Source organism: Cetorhinus maximus, chromosome 3 (assembly GCF_964194155.1).
Source record: "Cetorhinus maximus chromosome 3, sCetMax3.hap1.1, whole genome shotgun sequence".
Classification (NCBI taxonomy): Eukaryota; Metazoa; Chordata; class Chondrichthyes; order Lamniformes; family Cetorhinidae; genus Cetorhinus; species Cetorhinus maximus.
The window spans coordinates 84,262,418-84,277,687 of NC_135881.1; the positions used below are offsets into that span (position 1 = coordinate 84,262,418).

At 43.5% G+C, this 15,270-nt stretch overlaps 1 protein-coding gene across 2 annotated transcripts in view; it reads right to left on the minus strand.

Moving 5' to 3' along the window:
- Positions 1-15,270, minus strand: part of tns3 (tensin 3) — a 493,703-nt gene that overhangs the window by 94,378 nt on the left and 384,055 nt on the right. For both annotated transcript variants that reach the window (XM_078538616.1, XM_078538617.1), the window contains exon 18: positions 1,012-2,274. In XM_078538616.1, coding sequence (XP_078394742.1) covers positions 1,012-2,274 — 1,263 coding nt within the window. The remainder of the gene's footprint in view (positions 1-1,011; positions 2,275-15,270) is intronic.

The window sequence follows — 15,270 nt, forward strand, 5'->3', positions numbered from 1 at the left end:
CTCACCTGAATAGCGCTTCTTCATACATGAATTACAGGTGAGAAAAATGCTAGCTTCCTCAATGCACAAAGTGTGGGTTTCCAGTTGGGTGTTTGGATAATGACCAAATGCAGGGATCCTGGAATATGTCCACCCTTTTCTAGTTCAAGATTAAAGTAAGTTAACTAATATTTTTACCACCACCCGGCTAAGATCAATTAATGAAAAAGATTAGGGATCAAACCTAGAGCTTCGTTCCACAGTGGACAGCAGATTGGCAACTGATTTATCCATGAAGCTTTTACATAAAAAGGATTAAATTGTGCTCCAAATGATTTACAAATATGTTTCAACTTTTTGTTTAATATTGCTATGTAGAGTCTTAACTTCCACATTACCTTTTTGTCATAAACAGTATTGAATATTCAAAGGAACAACCAACATGTCCTCAACTAGGAGTGAGGAAAAAAGACTGCCCTGGCCCCCTCTGGAATATGTAAATGTGCATTTCGTGGACAGTGGCATGTTCAGTTGTAACACCACTCATGGCCAAATAGACTGCCAACTGACTCTTGTGGAATTCTAGTCTTACAGAAGTTTGGTAACCCCACAAGAAAACTATAGAAAGTGCATAAAATTATTGGAAGAGAGTTGGATTAGCCACAAAGAAAGTTAAGCAATCATCTGAATACTACAGGAATAACCTTAACGGGCATAAATGCATATACCTGCATTCACAATATACACTTCCAGTGGTAAAGCCTCCATGTTAGACAATGAACTCTGAAAATTAATCTTGTGTAGGAATACTGTAAGTGCATTCAAGAGATATTTTCTGTTCAGTATTTCAGTATATGTTGATGATTTTTTTTGAGACACCAAACGGGAAACATTCCTTAATGCACTTGAAATAACTCTATAGTGACCCGAGGAATTTTGACATGTGACATGCTTCCTGAAGAACAGCTGGATATTCTGCAACGGATTTGCTGCTCCCAGGTACCTTATAAGCTGACTAGCCAGTTAATTTACCTTGTTGGCAGTCAACTCCAGAGACCCTTTCAGTTTGTTCTTGGGCCATTGGATTCACACTGTTGCTTCCTTGCAGATTTACGTCTTTCTTGAGAAGAGCGCCTTTATTTACAGAATTAACACGCGTTGGAATTGGGACAAACGTAGGATCTAGGTCCATTATCAGCTTATTAAGCTGTTCAATTGACTGATCAATATCCAAAGTTGGGGACGTAGACAAATCTTGGTTTTTAGATCCCAACCCTGTACCTTCAGCAGTCTGATCAACCTCAGCAGGTTTGAGACCTTGATTTTCATGTTCAAACAAGACTTCATGGGTTTGGTGGTCTTGTAACTTACTGTCTGCTGATAATGTGCTAAGCCCCCTCTGCACAGCATCTCTACTGCTAGACCCTCTTGTGGGAGTATCAGGAAGTTTAGAGGTTGTTTGTGTTCGGCTCTGATCTTCTCCAGTGCCCACCATTGCAATCCTCAAGTCATTTTCTGCTGGATAGGCATACTGTTGAGCAGCAACCATTTGCTGTTGCCGCACCCAGGTTTGAGTTGAATAATTGCTTTGGTTATAACCCTGTGGTTGTGCTGACAGTGAAGGGTTTCTTGGTCGTTGAAAGGTGTTCTTTCCCTCAGTAACTCCAACAAATGTTCTGTCATACACCGTTTCTGTGCCTATTCCAAGGTCAGGTACAACAGCATTATGCAGATCATCTCCAGTGTTGCTTCCAAAACCATCTGATAGCAAAGAGTTCTGACTGCTCTTGTGAAAACTGAAGTTTCCCAAATTGTTTGACGGTTGGCCTTCTGAAGAGGAAAGTGTCCCTATGCTGTCCACACTATGCAGGTCATGATTTGGCATTTCATCATCTAAAATATCAGTCTCTCTGTCCTTGGCTTTCAGTTCACCATTCACATGAACTTGAACTGGTACAATGTGACGTACTCCACTGTATTTTACTTTTGTTTCAGTCATATCCTTCAACTGTACAGAATTCTCCAGCCCAAATCCACTTAAAAGCCTGTCCAACTCAGCTTTCTCTTGCAGGCTTAGGCCTCGCTTAACACCTGGTGGCAAGTGCTCCTCTGTCCGGTCTGTTCTTATGGAGGCTGTGGAGTTCCCAGAGTCACTGCTAACTGACAGAGTGTGGTCAATTTGGTCAGGTCCCGTAGTCGCGTGAGCACCACCAATAGGAATGTTGCCCTCAGAAGAGCTTTTCTTTCGTACCTTGGCATACAGACTTCCATCAATTGGCCCTTGAGTGTGTGACACTAGGATAAGAAAGAAGGAAAGAGACTATTAACCAAACTTAAATGGCATTGAATCACCGATTATCATATGGTATCAATGATATTAGAAACAGCTTTGAATTCTTGCTCCAACATTAGCTTAAACTCAGTGGAAGCAAATATAAGCTTTCAATTTTAATGGTGTACAAAGATTGTGTTATCAAGAGTATTTTTTTTTAGCTCCCTATCAGTAATGTTCACCAACCAACTCTACATACTCAACAGAGCCACTATGCAAAAGAAGGACAAATATGTAGAAGGCTTTTTTTTGCTAGGCTAAGTACACAAGCTTGGAGCATTACTCAGAGCTATAACCTCCAATTTATTTCACACTAAAAATATTTTTACTGGGAGTGAGTTTCACATTTTAAGCTAGCACTCCTTATCAAAATATAAGTTGAAGCTTGTGTTTATCATTAAAAATTTTCCACTAGGTGCCTTCCAGATGGTATTCATAAATAGAAAAGGTTGGATTCACTTTGTAAAATGTACCTACAAACAAAATAGGTCCTGTAAGCAACAAATTATGACAAATATCTTCACTGGTGCAACTAACCATAATTTAGTTGGGACTTTCTTGTTCGTGAGTTATCCAGTCAAACTTATGCCCATAGATAGTTATATTTTACTGCTGGCATATCCTCTATGAATGTTGTATAAAGATGCAATCAAAGTGACAAGCAACTGATCTTTTCTTGCCCAAGGCACTATAGTTGAGGAATTACAACAGTCAAAATGACAGTGCACACTTTTGCTGGAGGGCATTATTATTGTGTCACTTATGGCATTGCATAAAAAGTACAGCATTTTTGTGATGTAATCAGAGATGTCAATATTTCCAAAGAACCAAATGGCATTTTATTTTCCATTTCCTTACCTGCAGCAGGTAGATCTTTACAATTACATATAATCTGTAATATTTACACACTACATCTGCTCACTATAATTCAGCTCTCTGAATGCAAATGCATGCGACTGCTACGATAAAACCAAGTGGACTCATGTTCCAAGGGCTTACAATTACTCAATATATTCTTCAGTTGAGTGTTTCAAATGTAGTAGGTTCCGAAGATGCCCCCTGTATTTGGCTACGTAGCGAGTACTTGGTGACTTAAAGAACAACAATAAACAACCAAGGTCTGATCCTTGCTATGCGTAAGAAATCAGTTGATCACGAGATTCAACTGTGATATCCTCCACAGCCAAAGAGTCTGACATTTAATGCCCAAGCTCATAGAAGAGCTTAAGTGAAGTTTTTAAGGAAGCCATCAAACTGCACATCTAATAGCACCATAAAACAGGGGAGAAAATTGGAGTAAAAAAATAGCAATCCAAATAAAAGATTAGTCTGTCATAAACTGCAAGAGCAAAAGACACATTAAATCAATGCCTTTTTCTTTGAGGACATGGTTTCCTATTCCCCTAAGAAAAAATTACCACATAACGTAAAATCTGAAGGATTATGAGTAGTGTGGATAGTAAACTTCACCTGCTACCTGTCCCCTAGATGGCATTATTCCACAGTTAAAATATTTTACAAGAATTACCATCTTGTATTTCGCTTACAAATACTGTAATTATTTAGATGCATACAAATCGTTTTCATCTGCTCCTGCGTTCATAACAATTATCACAATCCTGTGGAAGTGGGTTTTCCACATTAAGAATCTGGCACATTTTCTTTAATGCAGCAGTGATAAGTTCCTTAGTGAAACAACATTCTTAAATTTGTCTCATTTAATCCAACAGCTCTCCCTCACCTGGTTGCCAAAAACTTTCACTCCACACTGATCAAAGAATAAAAGCTTTTAGAAGAATTTTACTGTCTTTTATGCTTACAGGTAATTTTCAGATAGTATTCATGGTATGGAAAATACTACCTTACACATTCAAACATTCTAAAGGCAAATGAAGAGACAAGTAAGAATTGTCAGTTCTCGCCAAATGTGCACTTTTCACATTTCTGCCTGCATATAATGAAATTACAGATTAACCAAGTTCAAAGATCTCCATTTTTGAATACTATCAGAGCAAGTCCGTCACATTCAAGTACAAAAATTGATCTCAATATCATCAAACCATTGGGCTGATGAAAAGAATTATGAACAATAAAAAATCTGTTCTCCTCCTGTTATACAGTGCTCCTGTTTTCTTTACTCCTTTGCTGTCTGGGGCGTCTTGCTACAAAACCCACATAGAAGTCAAGTAGATAAAGGCATTTCAAGCTGATAACACATCCTACAGCTATCCTTCTACCACTCATTCAACGCTAGTAAAAATAGGGGCACATTGATTCCAGCTAGGTAAACATATCTGGGCCTCGACCACATGCCACCCCTGGTCGCAGTCAGCACAAAACTCACAGTAAGAATAAATAAGCGACCCGATGAGGTGGTGTTTAGAGAAAGGAGTAGAACTGTTGCACACTGAGGCAACTCTGGGCTTGTTCAGTACTACATTCCTTTTCACAAGAAAGTGTTTTTTTTAAACTTTGGCTTGTCCCGTTTTCACTCTTTTACTTCCTTACCCCCAAACACACAAACTTTAATAGCCATTACCTATGTTAATACAAGCATCTTACCTCTCACACTGTGTTTCATTACTGCAGGTATTCAAAGCTCCTCTAAAGGCAGCAGCTTCAGAAACAATCACTGCACTCCAGGCTTATGGTGCAACAACAGCATTGGAATGGGGCCCTTATTTTTCATTATACTGCGCGCTTTCCTCCCTCTGAAGGTGACTGGTCTTACAAGATATGCATGAGACTTCACACTGGCCAAATATGGCAATGGAAAATGTAAACAAGGGGGCGGGATTTCATGTGTGTTCAAGCTAGCTGCAAGCACCAATGGAATTTATGCTTACTGATTGAAATCATACTACATATAATTTGGTGCCTGTGTTGAAGGCATTCATTTTGTTAACTCAGTCCAGCTGTTTAGTCAGAATTCTCAGAGCCTCGGACAGGCAGTTTGTAACTAATAAGGATAATAACCCTGAAATTATGCACGGGCTAATAGCGTAGAAATGCTTAATGTAGTCACCTGAATTCCCAATCTCCATTATTTTATGAAGATGGTAAATAATTTTTTTTAAACTAAAAATGCCTCCGCTAAAATAGCAGAAGGGATCTAAATTATGGCCTAAGTCTTCCAGTTTCCAGATTCTCAGAGATGGGGCGTAAGTTGGGAGATGCGCATCAGAACACCACAGAGGTCCTAACAGACAGGCAGACTTGGAGTCCAGGAAGTTTAAACTTCCAATGGGCTGCTTCCTACTGCACGGGACCCTCTGAGAAAGCCTCCGACCCTGAGACTGAGGCCAGTTACGGAGGACTTAACCTGCATACTTACCCTGGAAATATCATACAGTTTACTACCTGGTCTAACACAGTAGTTAGCCAGTGTAACTCAACTGAGCACCACAACTGACCACCCCCATGGACGCCTTAGCAGGCCTGACTTCCCTCCACCCCTTAGCAAACTCCCTCTGACCAAACCCAACTAACTCCCTCCGCCCCTCAATCACTCAACTAACTCCACCCCACCGCCATTTAGCCCTCTTGAACGTCCGACTAACTGCTCTGTGACCAACCGACTAGCCCCCCCGACCATGCTCCCAACTAGACCTGACTACCACCCTCCCGCTAAACCCAACTACCCCTTTGACCACCCGACTAACACCCAGGACTAGATCTGACTACCTGCACCCCCTGCCCCCACCCAGATCCAACTAACCCCCACTGACCAGATCTGATTACCCTGCGTCCATCCCCCGACCTGACTACCCACCTAAACCCCTACTCACCTCATCCACTTACTGAAAGCCTGGAACCTTTAAAAACTTACCTGAATACAGAAGCTACTGTCATGAAAAGGGGGCGTGTCCTCTCTTCTTTCACCCAATGATCTTCTCCTGGAGAGGCTGCACTGACCCTTCGATGCTTCAGCCGGGATTAGGAGATGTGGTTGAAAAATCGTTAAAAGGTTTGCAGAAATCTTCACAGGCAGTGTCAATGAGCTCAGCATTGACCCTGACTGGAAGATTTGCGCCATGATCATTCACAGACTCTAGAGTGCATCAACCACACCTTACATTCATATAGCGTCTTTAACTAGGAAGAACATTTTAAATTTGAGGCGTTGTTGGGCTGGGGGGTCAATACAGGTCAGCACACGCACAGGGATTATGGGGTAATGGACGTTGATGTGTGTTAGGACATGGGCAGCAAAGTTTTGGATGAACACAGGTTTATGGAAGTTGGATAGAAAACCAGCCACAAGAGTACTGGGATAGTCAAGTCTGGAGGTAACAAAGCATGAATGAAGGTTTCAGTAACAGGTGGGCTGAGACAGGGGCAAAGCCTGGTGATATTATGGAGGTGGAAATAGGCAATTTGGGCAATGGAGAGGATACTGGGTCCATAGCTTAGCTTAGAAATATAGCGAGGTTACAAACATTCTAGTTCAGCCTTACAGTGTCTGGAGGCGGTGTGAATGGCAGCATGATGAACAGGTGAAGTCCAAGAGGAAAAACAATAGAAAAACTAGTTAAAACCAAAATTTACAAGGGAAAATAGAAAAAAGAAATGGGGGCAAGGATTACAGTCTGAAATTGTTGAGCTCATTGTTGAGTCTAGAGACACAGCCTTCAGATCATAATCTCTGCCCCAATTTTGTTTCCCTTTTCATTGCAGGTTTTGGTTTAAACTCATTTTCCTCTTGTTTTTGCTTTCAGGTGCCACTAGCTCATCATTCTGCCATTCACACCACCTCTAGACACATCTTTTCTTTCTTTACTTGTCCCATTACCATTCCCTTTTGTCCTGTAACACCATCAGTTAATCTCTCCTGTCTTCCAGCCAATCACGGGCCTACCTCTTTTTTTTCTTTTTCTTACCCTCCCCTCTTTCATTGGCTTAAAACTTATTACCTTTCTAACTTTGCCCAGCTCTAATGAAAAGTCATCGACCTGAAACGCTAACTCTGTTTCTCCCTGATGTTGACTGATCCGCTGAGTGTTTCCAGCACTTCTTGTTTTTATTTCAGGCTTCCAGCAGCCACAGTATTTTGGTTTTAGTGTAGGGATCTGCAATCCATAACCAGGGAATGAAGCTTGTGGCAGTGTCTGAAGACACTGGCTTCAGTTTCCAAATACTCAATTGGAGGAACTTTGAGCTCATCCACAATGAGCTTCATGCAGACAAGTAATTTTATTTATCATAAAATCAAAGCCAGAAACAAAATTATATTTTTTAGTTAAGTAGTTAATCCTGTGGAAAATTTGTCACCCTCTTATAATTGGCACCGTTCAATTTACAGTAGTCTCAACAGAACCCAGCAAATATGTTCATTCGATGAGGCACTGAAGTTGATTTGTAGCAAGCAATATCACAATATCAGAACAATTTTCTGTTACACTGTCGCATCCCCTCAACCCTTCTTCCAACATAGGGTGCAGCTTTTGAAACCAAAGACTGCAGCTGAACAGATTTCACACACAGATAAAATCAACACCCACTGGATTCAATACAATTTCTCATCGAGACATATTAGCATTCCAATAAGCTCCTAGCAAAACTAGTTCAAAAAAAGTGATAAATCCCCCCACATAAACACATACACACAAACTGTGCCCTTAGTTTTAAATAACAACCCAAGTAAAAAGTTACAAAATCATTGCATTCAGACGATTTACCATTCTGCGTTAAATAGAAAATTTCTTTCCAGCCCAACGTCCAATTCAGACACATCTATAGACATATCGTACAATGAATTATTTATTTTTCTATTTCCAAAATAGGGTAAAATAATTTTGTTACTCTACTGGCTTAGTTTTATATGAAGAAACCTCACTTGAGATAAACAGTACAGGGTTACCAATTCTACCCCACAACCAGAGAGAATACTTCATGCGTAATGAAGTGACTAAATTCCCTGTTCTTATTTATTTATGCCAATGATATATGCATCTTTTACATCATTTTATCTAGTAGAATGAGTTAAGTTCTTCATAAGTAATTGCTTTTTTAAAAAAAATCGGTCACTCCTGAATCCATTAACGATTGTGAATTTTCAATCATTTCTTATTCTTTTGGCCACTTACTAGTGCACCTGAACTACATTAGAAACTTCTGAAAAATGATGGGCAAACGATGCCACAATAGCTGTTTTTACATCCTTTTCCCACTACCAGCTCTGAAATGTAGGTCCTGTGCAGGCAGTGGCCACATCAAATTGTACCTAGAGCAATGTACCAATGGCTAAGAAGACCTGCTCAACAAACATGCCCATTTGGCAGCAATTGTGCACTTGGGTGATGTTATTATGTAACATCATCATCATCAAGCTTTTTGCTATTTTCTCTACTGTGTGTAATAGCTAAAATATCACTACCAGCTGGTTGCCTGGAAGACTGGTTGCATATTACAAGGCTACCAATTGAAAAACATTCCACTGCTCTTCCTGGCAGGCATTTCCTTGTTCTGAATCATTTCACACATATCCCAGTGATGAAAGCATTTTCATTTTCACGTGTTTTGTATCTTTGTGCCTGCACGTGGTGTCGATAATGATGTTCCCTTTCAATCCCAACCTCCAGCTCCTCCTCAGTTCCGAGGTCAGCTAGATGATTTTTTTTAGCACAAGTCTTCGGGGACTAAAATTGCACTTCACTGTCTTTGAGGGCTTCCTCTTTAAGAGGAGAGTGTGAAGGCTCTCTGCGTGCCATTATAGAGGAATGTTTTCTGGCAGCTGGGCCGCATTCCATACAGGTGGAGCAAATAAGCATATCCTACAAATCTTTCATTGCTTCTCTGCATGTCAGTCTGTAAATGAAGCAACACCTGCAAGGGAAGACAAGGTTTTGTGGTCTTTCATACATATTTCTGGGAAGTAGCACATGGTCTTTAAAACCTGGAGGTTAAGGTGGGTAGAAGACATTACAAAGGCTCAAGGTATAATTTCCTCTTATCCTGTAAGATCAATGAACTTCTTCTTGCACTAAGAAACTGTGCACTGGTTGCTAGAGCTGGCAGTCTCTGCCAAGGCCACCTCTTCCTACTGGAATGAGATCATGCTCTTCAAGGGCCTCCATTCCTCAGCACAGAAAAAATTTGGTTCTCCTTTGTCAGATTCCAGCCATCAACACCTCAACTGAAATGTGTGTAAATTATGAACGCTCAATGCCAAGAACCTCCACCAGCTTCAAACTATGCAGTGGCCCAAAATGTTTTAAGCACAAAAAAACCAACATGTCCCATTTAAACTGCTGGAGTCTATTTAATGCTGAAGTAGCTGAGAATTCTCTGGCCTTGTCCTCACATAGGGGTGTGCCAAGTAGAGGGCACAGAGGCACTGGGAGCCCATTGACAATCTTAAAATTACACCAGGAAAATAGGATGGAGTGTCACGGCAAGTTTACATCGGCAAGCAGAAGTGCACCCCAAGCGTATGTCAACAGTAAAATTGCCAATAGAGAAAAAGCTAACTCTCCAGATCTACTGTCTTTTACTTCAACTGAGGCCAATCCATGCTCTGTATTTCAATTTAATTTATTTTCTACATCTGTCTTTTCCTTCCCATTTAGGTTAATTTTAATCCTGTTGTTTAATCATTTGTTTTTAAGGTATTTCCTTGTGAAAGGACACACAGTTTGGAGGCTAGTAGTATTGTTGCTGGCTGGCACATTTGTCTACTTAACAGTCACTGCACTCCACAAAGTAATTCTTTCCATGTCATGAAAATGCCTCAAAGAGCTACATGACAAGATGATTTCTAAATACAAGTATTCCTTGGAGACCAGATTAGCAATTCATTACTTTCCTTAATTGCATTAACTTCGATAACTCGAAAGAGTTTCCCTGCAGAAATTTCTTTACACAACTTAATCAATGTTTATTTGAAAGTTTACACTGGTTATATTAATTCCTTAAAGATTCCCAAACAGAGGGAGCATAGATGGGGGTTTAATATATTCCATGCAATATAAATTTGCTATTTAAGATTTCTCACACTTGCATGGCAAGAACAGCCAATATAGAGTTGCGGACGCTTGGGCTGGAATTTTCCGTGAAGCGCCGAGGGGGGCTGATGGGACCAGAAACGGGTGATGTTGGCAATCCTACTCCAATCCCTGAACTCTCCAGCAGGCAGGGTGGCCAATTATACATTGCTCGGAGACAGGAATGAGGTGGCAGCAGTGTCATCAGTTGGCATGGTTGGATGCGCTGATGCTTTATTAAACGGCTGCCCGCACCGGAACAATATTTCAGGCCTCCTTTCGCACCGGCTTCAACTATCTAATTCACAACCTCCAGCCAGCAGAGCAATCCTGCCACTGGGAGAGGGCCAAGAGGCAGAGGTGGTGAAGGCCTAAGGAAAGAGGCACTTGTCAGCAAGGCAGAAGGAAGATTCTGTGTGACCCGATGGTTCACATCTCCCTTCATGTTCTCCTCCAGGTTAACTGGGCAAGGCAGGAGGTCCTCTTCCCCAGGAGATTTGCTCATTCAACCAAGCAAGCCTGGATCGAGGTTGCATGCAGGTCAACAGTATGGAGTTATCTGGAGAACCTGGCTGCACAAGTGTCACAAATGCATCAAAGACCTCCACCCCTCACAGGTGAGTACCACAATTTGGCTCCCTTCAGAGTTAGCGGCTGTCTAAGTGTGAGGATACGGCTGCTGGGGAGGTAGGGCCCACCATGTTGGTGGCAATGGGGTGAGGCTGCAACCTCCTATTGGAAAGGAATGGCTGCAGCTCTGTCAAGAGACATGAGACTGCACTGGCAACCTCTGCAAGGTCACTCCAGAGTGGGCCAATGCCAAATATACGTCAGTGGCCACATCAGTTAGGATGCCAGTCGCTTAGGTCTTGTGCCGGTTCTTGTGGGGCAACTAACATATTCCATGTTCCCGCAAGAGAAGAGGGCCCACAACACAAAAGAAAGGCCCCAGACTGGCGACGGGGTTCCACTTCTCACCATCCTCACTCTCATGGAGGAGGCAGCTCTAGAGCTGGGAGAGAGCAGCAAGACAGCCAGTCCATCATGGGCGATGAGGCCTGAGTGCAGTTGAAAGAGTGTGAGCAGTCTCATTAGCGGGCACGAGGGAGCTTGAGGTGAGCATGAGGGACGACATTTCTCTGCCCTCCAATGTACAGATATCAATACGAACAGTAGCCGATTATGGAGGCTCCTGTTTGATAATTCTGTTCTCTCACACTGTTCAGCCACAAGAGAGAGCTCCGGCTCTGGGAGATAGTTGTCCACCTCCGAAGAGGAGCAGGGCACCTCAGAGGGTGCACCCTCCACTTGTGCAGGGACCTTTACCTCGATGGTATGCGCTCAGAAATAGATTTAGGGTCACAGCCTAGTGAGAGCACCATATGTGCACCTGACCAGCTGTCAAACACTTACAGCTGAGGTCACTGACAGTGAGAGGAGTGTGGGAGGCCAGGCTGATGCTGAGTCCCTGTCACCCCGAGGGCCACTTGAGAGGGGCCATGGCATTTGTAGTCGTCTTTTGGGCCATCAAGAAGCACCAGCTAGCACTGGGCAAGGCAGCCTGGGCTTGGAACACAGGTGAACAGCAACAGGTGGGCCTTGATTTTGTAGGATGGATGCTGTGGCAAGGGTCATCTGAATCATGTGTGTATGAGCACCTCCTTTGCCTCCACTGTGCCTACATCATGGTACATGATGGTCCATGAGGCCCCTCATACCTTTCTGATGCAGCAGTTGGTTATCAGCTTCCTCTTCATCCTCCTCGTCTGATGATGCCTTGTATTCCACTAAATCCTTATTGGCCAGGGCCACCCCCAACTCCAGAAGTGCAGACCTCCACTAGAGCTACCTTGCTTGTCCTGCTCTCCAATCTTAATTAGCACATTCTTTTAGATAATATCACCACCTTCAACACCTCTTTGTTCTTTTGTCTGTGACATCTTTTGGTTATCTCCTCCCATCACTGCTTGCTTGTCCCAACGACCCCCCTCCTCCTTCTCCCCCCGGGCACTTAAACCAGCTTATATTTCACCCCTTTCCTATTTCTACTTAGTTCTGTTGAAGGGTCATGAGGACTCGAAACGTCAACTTTGCTCTTCTCCGCCGATGCTGCCAGATCTGCTGAGTTTTTCCAGGTATTTCTGTTTTTGTCCCAGAAGTGCCAGGTTGCGCTAAGCACAGCAGACCACCACCATCCAGGAGACTTTCACTGCGGCACATCGAAGGGCCCCACCAGAACAATCCAGTCACAGAATCTCAACTTCAGGAGACTGATGGTCTATTTTCTTGGAGGCTCTGGTCTCTGTATTTCTCCTCAACCTCCATCCTAGGGTTCCTCACTGGAGTAAGTAGTTATAAGCTATCAGAAGGTATCCTTTGTCACTAAGATTCCAACTTTGAAGGTGTGTAAGGTTGGGTGGTGGGGGGAGTGGAAGGGGGTGGAGGAGGGAGAAGTAGAGGGTGAAAAGCTCGAGGACCTGGGAGTGCCTGAGTAGTCGATGTGGCTGCTTCCAGAGAAACATGCACACACCTGCTTTGGAGGCGCTTCAAAGGAGGTTTACTAGATTGATACCTGGAATGAGTGGGTTGTCATAAAAGGAAAGGTTGGACAGACTGGGCTTGTTTCCACTTGAGTTTAGAAGAGTGAGTGGTGATTTGATTGAAGTATACAAGATTCTGAATGACCTTGACAAGGTGGATGTCAAAAGGGTGTTTCCTCTTGTGGGTGAGTCCAGAACTAGGGGACACTGTTTTAAAATTAGGGGTCGCCCTTTTAGGACGGAGATAAGGAGAATTTTTTCTCTCAGAGGGTTGTGCGACTTTGGAATTCTCTGCCTCAGAAGGTGGTGGAGGTGGGGTCATTGAATATTTTTAAGGCAGAGGTAGATAGATTCTTGTTAGGCAAGGGAATCAAAGGTTATCGGGAATGTGGAAATCGAAACACAAGAAGATCAGCCATGATCTTACAGAATGGTTGTGCAGGCTCGAGGGGCCGAATGGTCTACTCCTGTTCCTATTTCTTATGTTCTTATGTATCTATTGGCGGTGGTCGCAGACCAGTTGTAGATTAATGGAATGGAACTCTTTCCTATTAATGAAGGCTGTTGGTGACACTGCCACTCTGACTTCTGGAGGTAGCTTATCCCTTCATCTGTAGACCCATGCTATAGGGTACCTTCTTTTCCACTTTGGCTTCTGCTTGTGGGCTCGTCTGCAACCTACTGCTGCTTCCCCATCATGAGATTGCTGATGTCTGGATCTATGTGCCCGTGCCTCCCTCCCTATGAGGTTCGCCTCCTGAGTGGACGATGCCCATAACCGGTCAGGACTGTTGATCTGAAAGGTCACTCTGCCAGTTGTTTTCTCCAAATGCCCCAGTCCTCCTCAGACCCCTCGCAATCGACCCTTGTGCCAACAGCCAGATGGGTGCTATGGAGACACGACCTGGTACCTGGACACTCCCCATCCTCAATACGATCGCAGTGGCCACGCTGCCACAGCCTTCCGGGGAAGGCAAAATGGGTGCTGAATGCAGCATTTACCTCAGTTGTCATCCCATGACCGCCCTTAAATATCTGCTGGAGCACTGAAGCCCTGTGGTCTCCATGCACTTTCCATAAAAGTCAAATGGGGCAATAAAATATAATTTAATTGGATGTTTAATTACCTTAACTAGCTTTCAATTGCCTTTTTACCGAAAGCGTGCTCCATTCACACTTGACCTGCTGCTCGCCATAGGTAAAATATAGTCCCGGCACGATGAATTTATGTTGCAGAGATCCATGACGTACCCCCCACGTGATTTTATGTCACCACCTCGCCCCCACCTCCAGGACTATCCACAAAGGAGCTGGATAATCCTGGCCTTAGCTCCTACTATTCAGGAGGAGGATAGGAATAACGTTTTTACGGAGCAATTCTACAGTTTTATCTGCACTAAGATCAGATGTGCTAGCCAGGATTGAGGGAGCAGCAAGTCAAGCACCGGTCTTTCACCTCAGCAGGTCTGATGAGATGAAAGTCTCCTTGGGCTTTATATAAAGTAAGTTTAGGAATTTTCAATTTAGTTTCCAGTGGACATTGGCTGACAGCACTAAATTAGCAATCTCACTTATTATCACTGATTTAAGAAATGGAAACAGAACAAACAGCTGTAGTCATTGCTGAGGGGCTCACATTGAGGATTATTACTGTCCCGGAACATAGGGCACAACTTTCAGGTCAGTGTGCAGGCGCGATTGGCGGGTCCAGGAGCAGCCTGGGAACGGACCGCTGACAGCAATCAACCCCTGACCGCAATTTCACACCGGCTGGCCAATTAACGGCCAACCAGCCTGAAGCACGCGCTGAAATGCTCAGCGTTGCCGGGATGGGGGCAGGAGGAGGGCAGGCGCTAAGGTAAGAATGAAAGCTCCCTGAAGGCAAAGTGCTGCCTCAGGGTGCTGAAGTGTTAAATAAAGGTTTTAAAAATCAGAACAAAATTGTCCATGCATCACAGTCGCCTGAACATAAACATTGGGCAGGATTTCCCCCCCACCCCCGTCGGGGGCGAAGTTGAATTGCGGGCACACAAAGGTGCACCTCTGATCGGTGCCGATTGGGGGCGCAGCGCTATTTTACGTGGATGGGCCAATTAAGGTCCGCCCAGCGCGACGTCCACTCAGAAGTGCAATGCGCTCCCTGTGCGGGGGGAATCCCTAAACCCGAGAGCGGGCTCTTTCGCGCAGGCGCACAAAAGAGCACACTTATCTCCCTGAGGCTAAGTGCTGTCTCAAGGAGATAGGCTGTTCTGTCACAAATATTAAACATAGAGGAAAAAAAAATTCCTGACATGTCCCCTCATGTGACACTGTCACATAAATTGGGACACTGTCACATGAATTGGGACATGTCCATAATTTAAGAAAAACACTTCAATAACATTTTTTAAAACCTCCATGAACCCTCATCCTGCCTGTGGATGAGATTTCATGCTTT